This window comes from Phoenix dactylifera, chromosome 1, assembly GCF_009389715.1.
Source record: "Phoenix dactylifera cultivar Barhee BC4 chromosome 1, palm_55x_up_171113_PBpolish2nd_filt_p, whole genome shotgun sequence".
Lineage (NCBI taxonomy): Eukaryota > Viridiplantae > Streptophyta > Magnoliopsida > Arecales > Arecaceae > Phoenix > Phoenix dactylifera.
Genome location: NC_052392.1, coordinates 3,859,614 through 3,872,736, shown reverse-complemented (window position 1 = coordinate 3,872,736; position 13,123 = coordinate 3,859,614). Strand labels below are relative to the sequence as shown.

The 13,123-nt window shown below is 39.3% G+C and overlaps 1 protein-coding gene across 4 annotated transcripts in view; it reads left to right on the top strand.

Annotated features, from left to right (window-relative positions):
- Positions 1 to 13,123, top strand: part of LOC103721017 (probable serine/threonine-protein kinase SIS8) — a 45,276-nt gene that overhangs the window by 19,843 nt on the left and 12,310 nt on the right. For 2 of the 4 annotated variants that reach the window (XM_008811041.4, XM_008811040.4), the window contains 2 exons: positions 11,750 to 12,167; positions 12,337 to 12,994. In XM_008811041.4, the coding sequence (XP_008809263.2) occupies positions 11,750 to 12,167; positions 12,337 to 12,994 (1,076 nt within the window). Of the gene's footprint in view, positions 1 to 10,725; positions 11,057 to 11,749; positions 12,168 to 12,336; positions 12,995 to 13,123 lie in introns of those variants that run through there. The other 2 variants (XM_026809990.2, XM_026809989.2) reach the window with 2 other exon arrangements.

Here is a 13,123-nt window from a genome sequence, read left to right as displayed (position 1 = left end):
AAGACAAGTATAGATTCGAAAAGCATTTATATATTTAATGAAATATTTAACTATTCAGAGGAAAACTTAGGCATGGATGAAAACAGTGTTTAAGAAAATTGAAACTTAGAACATAGGTTGCATAAAAATAAATTTATGGATTGCATAAAAGGACAATTACAAAAAAAATAAAATGAAGTTTGGAAGCCTAGTGCCTCCTCCTTCTACAAAATAAAACATAAAAATAAAGGAAGAAATAAAAGAAATTAGAAAACTCTTTTGTGGCATGCTCGGTGGCTATATTTTTTTATTTCTCTTTCTTCCAAAACAGAGGATGCTCTGTTTTCTTTCTTTCTTCTCTCCCCCAACCGAACCTCTCCTCCCCTCTTCTTCAACCGAACACCTCCCTCCCTGGTTCTTAGCCTCCACCCCGCACACCTCCCTCCTCGTCTTCCCCTCTTTATATAGCCAACTCTCCCCCGGCTCACACCTGATCTCACGGGATGCTGGAAGGATTGCTTCGGACGATTTCCTTCTTTGGACCACGGACGCGGGATCGCCGGACGGCTGATACGGAAGGCGCGGAGGATTGGGATGCAGTGGTTGCTGGCACGGTGGCTGGCACGAGATGCTTGATTCGTGGAGACGATTTGGGCGCTAATCCGCTCTGTGAACGCGGACGGATGAAGCCGGAGGGAGCTGATCGCTGGCTCACAGACGGCTGAGATTGGATCCGGATGCATCACGGGCGGAAGCAGAGGCGGAGGAGCTGCAAACGGACGCTGGGAACGTGGACTTCCTTCTTTGGCCACGGGATGATTCGGAATGGAGCTTGGAATCACTCAGAATGGCAGCTGGGCTGGCATACGGAGACGTGCTGGAATGGAAGGTTGCTACGGCTAGAGGTACGGACGGATCGCGGGATTCCGGACGGTGGATCCGGATGATGGGTGCTGGGATCACGGACTTGGGAAGATGCCGGTGATGAAGCGGGAGATGGGATGCTGGGATGGAATATGCCACGGGATGCTGTGGGCATTGAAGATGGAAGATGTTGATCCGTGGAAGATGGACGTGGGAGGTTGGATCACGGAAGTGGAGGAGAACATTTTGGAATGGACGGTTGGTGGCTCCTTGATGGCAAAAAATAGAGGATGACGTGGCTTGAGGCGTTGGGATTGAAGGCTGAAGATGAAGATGCTAATTTGGAAGGTGCATGCGAATGGGATGCCGGGAGCTGAAACGAAAGGTAATCCGATGGACAGCGCGGATGCTGGGACATTGCAACGTGTTGAAGACGTGATGCTGATGATGAACCGTGGGATGGCTAGCACAATGTGGGGAATCACTCGGGGGCAAATGTGTTCGACCAGGTCATGGTAGGATTGGGCCTGCGCAATCTGTACCAAATGCGCATTTAAACTTTAATTTGTAATAACCTGTACCAAACGAAAATATAATATTAAACCGGTGAATTTATCATTATCAGTTAACAATAGCACTAATTTAGGTGATATGTAGATCGCACTTTTGTGCTCTCATCAGTATGGTAGGAACAGATTTAGAGGGAACTCTATTCAATATGTATATTGCTGAAAGTAGGGCATCTCCTCAAAGGAATAAGGGTAAATCAGTGAAGCTCATCATGGACCTGACCATATCCAATAGGGTCTGATTCCTCCTCTCTGACCCTCCGTTGAGTTGAGGTGTACAAGGAGGGGTCCATTGTGAAACTATACCATTTTCTTTGAGATAATCTCGGAACTCTCTCCTAAGGTGTTAGCCTTCTCGATCTGATCGAAGAACCTTAATGAGTTTTTCTGTTTGTTTTTCTATTTCAGATCTGAACTCTTTGAACTTTTCAAAAGTTTCAGACTTGTGTTTCATAAGATACACATACCCATACCGAAAACAATCATTGGTAAATGTTATGAAGTAAGAATAACCTTTTCTAGCTTGCACATCGAATGGGCCGCACACATCAGTGTGTACTAGGGTAAGTATTTCAGTGGATCTCTCCCCGTGTCCTACAAAGGGTAATTTGGCCATTTTTTCTTGAAGGCAGGATTCATAAATCGGATATAACTCGGAAGTTAATGAGCCTAGAAGCCCATGTTTCTCCAATTTGTTTATTCTGTCTTCTCCTATATGACCAAACCTGAGGTGCCAATTTGAATTCAAAATCTTTCTATGCTAGAAAAGATACAGAAATCAATTTTCTGCTAGCAACATGTACAAAATAACAGTCCCTAAGTATCAAACTAAATCTAGACGGCATTCGCAGAGGGTAGGTGCCCACAGCAACAGCAGCAACTTTTGCTCCATTGCTAACCCGGAGGGTTATCGCACCTTCCGTAAGCCTTCTACTTTCCTTTAGATCCTGCATAGTAGTGCACAAGTGAGCACTAGAACCAGAATCTATAACCCAACTGGAAGTAGAAGAAACCGTTAGATTAGTTTCAATAATGAGCATATCTGACATACCTTCAGAAGGCGTGTCACCCTTCTTGCTCTTTATGCTCCCCATGTAGATAGGACAGTTCCTCTTCCAATGACCGTCTTCGTTGCAATGAAAACACTTTTCCTTGTCTGCGGTCTTTTTCTTTGGACATCCTTCTTTGGCTTCTTCTCGGTCTTCTGCTTCTTTGCAGATTTCTTCTTTCAAGCAGACTTTCTCTTGAAAGTAGAAGTCAACTCGGCAGCGAGAACTGTGCTCCTTGAACTCTTCAAGGCTCCCTCAGTTGTTACCAATATATTTAACAATTCAAGTTTGGTGCATTCAATCTTGTTCATGTGGTAGTTTACAATAAACTGCCCATATGAAGAAGGAAGGGATTGCAGGATCAAATCAGTTTGCAATTCATTATGCATGTTCATGCCGAGCTTCTCAAACTCTTCCAAGTCCTTTATCATGGTCAGACCATGATCATGGACAGACTGCCCTTCGCGCATCTTGGTCTTGAAGAGCCTCTTGGACCACTTCAAACCGAGCTGTGCGACTCTGCTCACCATACAACTCTTGTAGGTGACGCAATGTCCCTGGCAGTCTTCATGTTCTTATGCTGGCATTATAGTTCATTGGACATAGATGCCATTATGTAGCACCTAACTTTATTGTCGTCATCCGTCCACTTGGCATGTGTCTTACGCTGTTCAGCAGTCGGACGGGTTGGTAACACAGGGATGTCATGGTCTAGCACATACCCTAATTTCTCACAACTCAAAACAATCTTCAAGTTGCGGAGCCAATCCTTATTGGGTCTGGTTAATCGGTTGTTCTCAAGGATGCGGGTCAAAGGATTAGAGGCTGACATTTTATCTGCAGAGAGTAAAGATTCTAATTAGAATTTTGTACTTGAATTTTTATTTGTTTTAGGGACCTTTTAAAACAAAACAGGATCAAATCCTTCCACTATTTCTCGAATCTCTCACACTCTTCTGGTAAGGATACAGAAATCTGCGACTCTAGGTTTCAAATGGGGTGCTATGGTCCTATCAATTTATATGCCATCTCACCTAACAGTTATTGGTGACACATAAACGATGAGTGTACAACTCTTTGTACAATGCCTCTCAAGCAAGTTGTAGCCTACTTGGTCTCCAAGTCATAAGAACCTCACCTAATAGTTATTGGTCCCGTTCCTTGGTTAAGTCAGATCCACTGTAATTCCCGCAGAAGTAAAGTCGTCATTGAGCCCTCACCTAACAGTTATTGGTACTCAACCCCACCTCTACCCTACAACATCTCATGCCAATAGAAAGATCCAGTCCCCCGATGCAACTTGCCCGCTGTGTTCAGCCGAGACAAATCAACGCCGGAAAGATCTTAGCAACTCTACTATGGTGGAAGACCTCTAGACTTAATATTAGGTAATCTAGTCTTAGTGATTCCAACTTTGAGCTATTCATAGGAGATAATCGATCAATTGGCCAGGTAAGCAGGTGGGAGGCTCCCCTTACTCAGAGAGTAAGGTCCTAATTAAGTACCATCTTTAATGCTTTCCTAGACACCAATTAGATCAATTAATCAAATATGGCTAGCTCAATATATCGTTCACTTTCGACTGATTGAGGAGGTTTTAGGTCTCAAAGGATTTACATCTAATGTAATAATCTATCCCAAACCAAATGTTATATTATTACATCTTATGCAAATGTCACATTGGTTCAAGTTTACATCCTATGTAAATATGAAACTCTTTTATAGATTATGTGATTACATCTTTTGTAAATGACATAATTGTTTCAGTTTACATCTTATGTAAATGTTCTATTGTTTAAGAATTTTATTTACATCTCATGCAAATAAATTCTGTTTAACTAATACATACATCTCATGCATACATTTTAAACACATCCTCAAACAGGGATCGACTCATGTATGCTTGGAGTCGACTCGAGTTAACTTTGAGTCGACTCGAGTTGACGTAGAGTCGACTCGGGTGGACTTCAGTTAACCCGAGAGCTCCTGAGTCTCTTGGAGTCGATTCGAGTATACTTGGGGTCGACTCGAATAGAATTGGAGTCGACTCGAGTATGCTTGGAGTCGACCCGATTAGTCTTGGAGTCGACTCGAGTGTGTTTGGGTCGACTCAGCTAGTCTTGGAGTCGACTCGAGTATGCTTGGGGTCGACTCGAATAGGATTGGAGTCGACTCGAGCATGCTTGGGGTCGACTCTTCTCACGTGAATTCTGAATTTTGATTCCATTAGATGCATCTCATGCATCTAATTTCCGATCTAAAAAATTTAGATATGCTATCAACTGAAATTATGATCATGCAAGACATGTTTTTATTATTTGCAATCTCATTGTTTTAATTAAAACAACGTGCAAGATCAAGATTTAAAAAAAAAATCTGCATGCTAAAATTTCAGCAAGCATATAAAAATTTCAGATCTAAATTAAATCCTAATCATGCCTATTAATCTTAATTTAAATTTCTTAAACACAGCTCTGATACCACTGTCGGATTACCCCCGCACGCGTTGCGACGATCGCAGCGGAAAGACACGCGCGGGGTTGTTCATCTCATGAACGTTCTAGGAAACATAGATTTCAAAAATTTTCTAAAGTTCTCTATCCTAGATTTATGAAATCTAAAGGAAAGATTAAAATTAAAAGACTAGATTAATTTCAGATCTACTACAATTCCTAATTGTATAGAATTTATAAACACTTAATCTTTACCTTTGAGTGGGTAGAACTTCACCGCTGTCTAATGATCGTAGGATTTCTGGTTCTCTTGAAGCCGCACAAGCGTCCGACTTCTACAGGTATCCACACGAGGTACAAATGCTCCAAGATCTCACCGGGGTGCTAGCTCCCTTGCAGAGATCACCTTTGATGGTTGAATTCCTCTCTTTTAATCAACTCCTTGATTACTTTGAGAGGAAGAAGAAGGAAGACGACGAACGTCGAAGGGGAGGAAGAAGAAGACGGCGGCTCTTCTTCTTTCTCTCTTGCTCACGCCAAAGGGAAGGAGGGAGAGGATGGCGGCAGCAAAGGGGCTTCAATACTCTTATGCTTCATGCCAGGGCCCTTTAAATAGGCATCTCATGCCCATACAAACAAGAAATAATTTCAGAGATCAATCACTCCTTGATTCATCCATCCAAAATCTGCAACACCCCTTAATTCTATCACAACCTTTACTTAAAAGAGTTTGAAGAGAATCCAAGAGATGTGCTCATGCCATGTGGCAATCCGCGTGAACTAGGAGGAGGAGGAGATCCACCCCTCCACATGGCGTGGAGACCATGAAAGGAAAGGAGGGGCAGACGCCCCTCCTTTCTTGGTGCGTGTGTGAGGAGGGGCGGATGCCTGTCCCTCTATCATGGATCCCGACATGACGGAGGTTATGGATAACTCGTCAAACCCCATTGTTTGTCTTATGTCGGATTTATTTGACTCAAGTTCGAGAGTGGAAAACTCCTTTTCTAGAACTGCTCTGGCCAAGGTCTTTCGAACTTAGTCTCATAAATCACATAGGATCTCTCCTAATCTATCAAGGTTCCCATCTAGATGCAGCCCTAATCCGACAGTGAACTTACCGCAGCCAAGCTGCACCACAAGGACCATTAGGGCAAATGTTTATGTGCTCGTCAAACTACAGCAACCTCACCGTGATTAGCTGAGGCATCACAGGTCTAAGTACTAGTCATACAACTGCAGCATCAAGTAAGTCACCGACGAGTGGATAGACATCCAAGTGACTTCTTGCTTTGGTCACGCTCAGTATCTTTGTTCTTTAACAAGCACTTGCACAATCATCCCAGTGTCGCCACATGTTGGACTTAAGACTCGTCCATCAAGAAAAGTGATCTGTGCACTAATCTTATCGGATTGATCACCGTCCTTTGTGATGATCCTTCGATCAGGAGCAGTTCAGGAATTACCTAATGACACATGTCTTAAATTCTCAACTCTTGAGAATATGTGTTATTATCTCATTAATTCCTAGGACGATTCATGAACACATAATAACATTAATGAAAAGAAGACCCAATTTTATTGATGAATAAAATGATCAAGTACAGTTGTTATGTCCTAGAATTAATACAATGCATCTGTCATATTGGCTTCTAGGGCATACTTCTAACACGTATACCTCCTCATATGATTTCTATTAAAAACTTGTTCCTATCTCATTCTTATACCAAGAATAGTTAGTCTTTTATTTGTATGAATATGCATGTAGTTCATGCATGAGTGCAGTTAAATGCTCCGAATCTACACATAAACCTACCATTATCTGCATGTTTCCAGTTTAGAGTTGAAAATGTGTTTGATCTACTAACATTGTTATGCGGTAGACTTAACCACATCATGCTTTAGCTGTTAGATGGTCATTGTTTCTTGATATAGATATACATGAGTGTAGTTGAATGCTCTGAATCTACACTTAAACCTACCATTATCTGCATGTTTCCAGTTTAGAGTTGAAAATGTGTTTGATCTACTAACATTGTTATGCGGTAGACTTAACCACATCATGCTTTAGCTGTTAGATGGTCATTGTTTCTTGATATATATATATATATATATATATATATATATATATATATATATATATATATATATATATATATACACAAGCTAATTTTGTCACCTCCCTCTCATTTGTATATATTTGTAAACTTCATTTTGTACAGTGTCATTGACATGACCCACTTGACCCACACACTCGACATTATACACAGTTTGATACGTTGGTTTTAACTACTCATGGGCTGTAGATCATGGCTAAGGAGAATGAGCACTTTGCAGTTATACCCGTAATGGTGAATTATGGGTTGTTTGACCTTAAATCATATCTAGCTGTTATGGTAATCTGAGACATGCAAATTAGATATGCTTAGGTCATTTCTGCGGGTCCAGTCAGATGTTGCCACTTTTTACGGATGCCATCAAAAGTCATGACTGAAACCATAGCATTCGTGGTCATGCATTTACTCTACATGATAGCTACGTCATACAAGAAGTTTAAAGGTCACAGTGTTAGGCAAGTTGAGTATGTTATTCATACAATATACAGTGAATAGTTACAATTGCCATGCAACTGGTGAGTGAGTCAGTTAATCCACTTTTTGGAGTGATCTTAAGTTGAGACTAGCATGGAATGACTTATGAAAAAAAAATGAAAAACTTGGGATTTTCCCCTCTTATTCCCTTCCAAAAAACAAAAATTTATGAATGACAACTCTAGTGAGTGTTTAGACACCTCTAAAATGTTCCCTATACCATCAGCTTGTTGATAATAGCTAAATTAAATTCATGGCCTTAACTGAGTTAAGTCAAATAGCTGATCTAATTTCAGCGGTCACCTTGTTTCTTGGTGAAGAAATAAGCTATCACCTTTCGGGGATTCTTTTGTTTCATTTATTCTTCATTTTTTCTGTGCTTTGATTGTGAAGCTTATGCTCTTAAGGACACTCCAGTGTATATGGGAGCAATAATTTGGAGCATGGTTTTAACTTCCTACCTTGCTGGCTGGCATGTACCATGCCGAACCAGTAACACACTTGGCAAAGGTTGACAGGCATGTATTATTTTTAGTATTTCTAATTAAGAAAAGGCTTTTTTCTTCTCTTTCTTGCTCTCTTGTGTTTCAGCATGGAACAGCTGGTTTGCTAAAATGGCATGGTATGATACATGTTGTGCCATGCTGGCCATTGGCTGATATGTTTTGTGTAGATGGAAGTTACATCTTTGTTTTGGAGTAAATGTGCCATACTTAAAGCAGCATATATTAGGCATATGCGTCATACCTTATATTGTGTATCTTATTAGAGGTGGATGTATCATTGTTGAACTCTTAGCAGCTGATATCTTCTCCTTATTAGCTGATAAAAGAAGGTTACCTTGGCCTTGGGTAAGGCTACCGTAACTAGTAATTACTATAGCTAATAAAGTTTGAGTGAATAATATAATTAACTATGATAATTTGGGCCTCGGAAATATTAGAGAAAAAGGAAAGAAAAATGATTCTGTTTGTTTTGATGATCTTCAATCTTCACAAATATGAAGCTCAAGGTTTTAAATACCATGGTGTCCCAATTTCTCCACGGAAGGGGACAGCTTGTCCTAGTTGCCGTCTCGGTCGAGTGTCTTGGTAGGTACCTTTCATCTCTTTCCCCTTCTTCTTTCTTTTCTTTCTTTCTTTCTCATTTATTTATTTTGCTTCTTTTTTTCTTCCTCTCTTTCCTTTTTCTTCTTTTTTTCTTTTTCCTTCATTCATTTCTTTCTTTCTTCCTTTTTTTTCTCCCTTCCTTTCCTTTTTTTTTTCTTTTTTCCCCTTCCTTTGTTCTTTCCTTCCTTTCTTTTTCTTCTTCTCTTCCTTCCTTTCTTTCCTTTTCCTTCTTCTTTCCTTTCTTTCTTTCTTTCCTCTTTCATCTTCTTCCCCATGCGGATGTCCCTTTCCTGGTCCCATTTTCTCATATGAACGGACTGAATGGCCGGGAGTCCCCCATCTTGCCATGACCTAAAACCTTGATGAAGATACACTTCCAACCTATGTCAATTCCTGAATCATATACTTAAAGGTTGTGATCTGTGCATTTTTTCCAGAATTTGAATTGTCATTTTACCTAGCCCGTTTTCAATGTTATCATCTTTTCTTGATCTTCTTTACCATTCAGTATATGATTAAAAAATTTACTGATTGTCTCACACTAGCAAGAACTTATAGGCTTTTCCTGTTGCTTCTATCCTTTATTCACGAGATGTTACATGACAATAAATCATGATTCAAACTCTGTTTTATGCTGTGTGTGATGTATCCATGGATTTGAAAATATGGATATGTGGAGCTTCAAAAATGCCCTCCACTCTGGAGTTTTGGTTATATGGCAGTGGCGATGTCACTTTTTGGACAAGTGTACAGTGACCATAAATATTGCCTTGAAAAAATGAATGACAATAAATGATTTATGCATTCAACAAGCAAATAGTTGGGTTAAGGCTTATTGGATATTGATTTATTTACCAGGAAACAGTTAGTGGTGCAATTCGAAGGGATAGGTGTTATGAGGTTCCTATTTGGGAATTTGGACGATAGAACTCCCGCTATAGCTCTGCTAATAGAGTGATAATGGCGCTTAATGATGGAGATTGGTCATAATAAATGGATGGGAGTTACGGAAAGCATGAGAAATTAATTTGGGTGGCTGTGAGTTCAAATCCGTCAAAGGAGCAAAGGGGTGTGCATATGATGGTGCAAGTGCCATATTTTAAAAAAGGTAGGTTGGTTTTGGAGGTTGGAAGCTCATAATGGCCCACCATTTTCCCTCTAGAAGGAGTGAATAATTGTTTGCATGCGAAGTTCTTGGGGATTATATTAAATTGATGGCATGTTTTTGTCTCTTTAATAAAGGCGAAACAGATAAACTTGTTTGGAGCAAAAACTTCACGTCTAAGTATGTTTTCATCTCACTAGCTATATACCTTTACTTTTGTGTAGATATAGTGTTTTGGTAGAGAAAACTGGACAATACAAAGTCATTGTCTCTGCTGCTGCTTCTTAGTTGTTTCTTCAAAAATATTATTGCTTTTGGATATGCAGTGGACATAGTCAGCCTCCACTGTCTTCTTAATGAAGTTGCACTTAATACAAAGACAAGGTATAATATATAATTCATTTGAGGCGAGCGATGGCTTCGAGATTTTGTTGAGAGAGGAGTGGTAAACCATGTGCAAGTAAATTTATGTGGATGCTTATCTTTATCTGTATAAGAATAGTATTTGATCACATGCATTAGATGTTGGTTTAAAAGGTTGACATTATTTTTATTTATATATAAATTATATAAACAATTGTAATGAAAATTTTTTATAAAAGAGATAAAGTTATGTACAGGATATTGCTTTAGAATGGACAATTATCCTTTTGGATTTTCTATAATTTTGCAAAATCAGTATACGTTAAAAATTTATGATGGCACATTAATCTATTGCCTTTTCATTACTTCCTGTTATAATGGTTAGAAGTGCTTGTTATAACAGCCATTATTATATTTTAAGAAATATCAGGTCAATGGTTTGATTTGGTTAATTATCGCCCATTTTTTTAGTATGACAGTAAATAAGATTTTTGAATGTGGTCCATTAACAGGGATGTTGATCTAATTGAAATCTTGATTTATGCATAGTAACATTCTCAAATAAAAAATGAATCTAACTGATCGTTAGCTTTTCTTCTTTCCATGAGTTTTCTGTTACCTTTTTCTTGTGTTACACATTACAAATCTTGCCTTTCTGGTGATTTCTGTTTTAGGCGGTTACATGAAACTATATGCCTTGATTCGGGGATTTGTGGATCCTAAGAAAGGATCAATTTTGGAGTATATCGTGGGCAGTTTTTAGCAGGATAAGATAGTGAACGGTAAGTGTTTGGTAAGGCATTAGTGGTTTTCATCAAAGGTATTTTGGAGAAAAAAGTGAGATGGTGTCTTCCTTGAATACTCAAATCCAAAAGTCTCATTTTTTAATGTATGAGAGGCACTGACACAAGCTATTTTTTAATTACAGGGGATAAGAATTGGTGATATTATATGGCAGAAAACATGACAATCAACTGGTCAGTAGAGAATTTTGATGTTGAACAGTTACTGGATGTAGATAAAATTGTGGTTGATTAGTTGTTTAGGGACCTTTCAAGATTGGTTACATGGTTCTTCACACTCTTCAAGACATGTTGGCTATCAATAAAATAGATCAACATGGAATTTTGTTCCAAGAATGCCACCGATTGATGACCTAATTGTTAGCTAGCTCATTTTGTCTTGCTTTCTGTTAAGAAGTTCTGAAATCAAGAATATTGGGTGGTTCTTTCACATGAAAAAGATATCATGAGGATGCATTGCAGCATTAGTTTCTGTTTAGTTTTCCAACAGTATTAATGGCTAAGATCTTGGCATATTCTTTTTGGTCTTTTTGACCCTGATTGTTTGTTTTCTAATATGTTTTATGCTCTATCTGCTGCTGATTTTCTTTATGGCCATGGGTGCTTTTATCAATATATATATATATATATATATATATATATATATATATATAATCATTCTTTTGATGGCGTTCTGTTGGTTTACTAATATGCAGAAATTCTGCTTTACTGTTGCTAGTAATTTAATGTTACGGCTATAGTTTGATCAGCAACACACAGAATCCTTTTTCTTTAAAAAATGAGAAATGAGGGCTATTTGTTCCACTCTTTGCCCCTGTTGCTATTAGCCTGCACACTAGCCGTAACTGATCATATCATTTCATGTAGGAACCAGTTTGCAGAACATCTTTATGGTTATCCTGCATCAGAAGCCATTGGTCAGGATGCCATTGAGCTACTGGTTGATGCCTGTAATTTCAACATTGCAAGCAACATAATCCAACGTATAACCATGGGGGAGAGCTGGACAGGCAAATTCCCTGTCAAGAACAAGTCAGGAGAGCAATTTTTAGCTATTGCCACAAACACACCTTTTTATGATGATGATGGTAGTTTGGTTGGCATCATTTGTGTGTCAAGTGATTCACGGTGCTTTCAGGAGACGACATCCCCTCCAAGCTGTACAAAACCCCAATCAACTGTCCGGAGTACGGCAAGTCAGCCTAGAATCAGTTTAACAAGTAAAGGCAGTTCTGATTCTGAGCAACCTTTCCAAGCTGCTATTGCATCCAAAATAACCAATCTGGTAAGTTAATTTCTATTACAATTTCATGCAACTAGAAGGAAGGTGGTAGAATGTAGTATATGTCATAAAAGCATCTGGCGATGTATTTCATAATTAGAGAAATCTGGAATATATTGTGAATTTATCTTTTCTAGTGTATTCTTTCTTAATTTTTTGCAATGCCAAACAGGCTACTAAGGTCACAAACAAAGTTCGTTCTCGGATAAGGACAGGTGAAAGCAGTATGGAACGTGAATGTGGGAATGGAGAGAGCCAATATTCTGACCACGATGCTGTTTCATCAGAGCACAAGGAGGATGCTACTTCAAGTGGAGTTAGCTCACCGAGAGGTGACATACCACCTTATGCCTTATGTACATCTTCTTCTGCGGCCACGGAGGAAAAATCTCCTGGAAAAGTAACTAAAGGTAATAATGAAGAGGTTGAAGGAAAGACAGGGTTTCATAAGATCATAAGCTCGAAGGCAGAGGCATTGTTAGCTAAGAAGGGGATATCATGGCCCTGGAAAGGGTATGAGTATGATGGTGCGGATGTGAAGAATCGCTTTGTCTGGCCATGGGTGCACGGTGATCAGGAAACTAGCTTGACTCATCAAAGGGCTTTTGAATCTAGTGTAAAGCCAGAAAGCCAAGTGATTGAAAGCAACAGAACTGGCAATAATGAGGTTTCAGGATCCGGGTCCTCTTTCAATGTTAACAGTACAAGTAGTGTTAGCAGCAGTGGAAGTACCAATAGCAGTGCTATTCACAAAGCGGATATGGATACTGACTGCTTAGACTATGAGATCTTATGGGAAGACCTCACAATTGGAGAACAAATAGGTCAAGGTAGTTATCTTCCCCTATCATGGAAACAACGGCATTTATTTCTTTGAGCACTATTAGTTTAACCAGAAATCATGCAATAGATGATTGCAACAAGCGTTCCTCTCTTGTTTTATGATCCTAGATACGTAT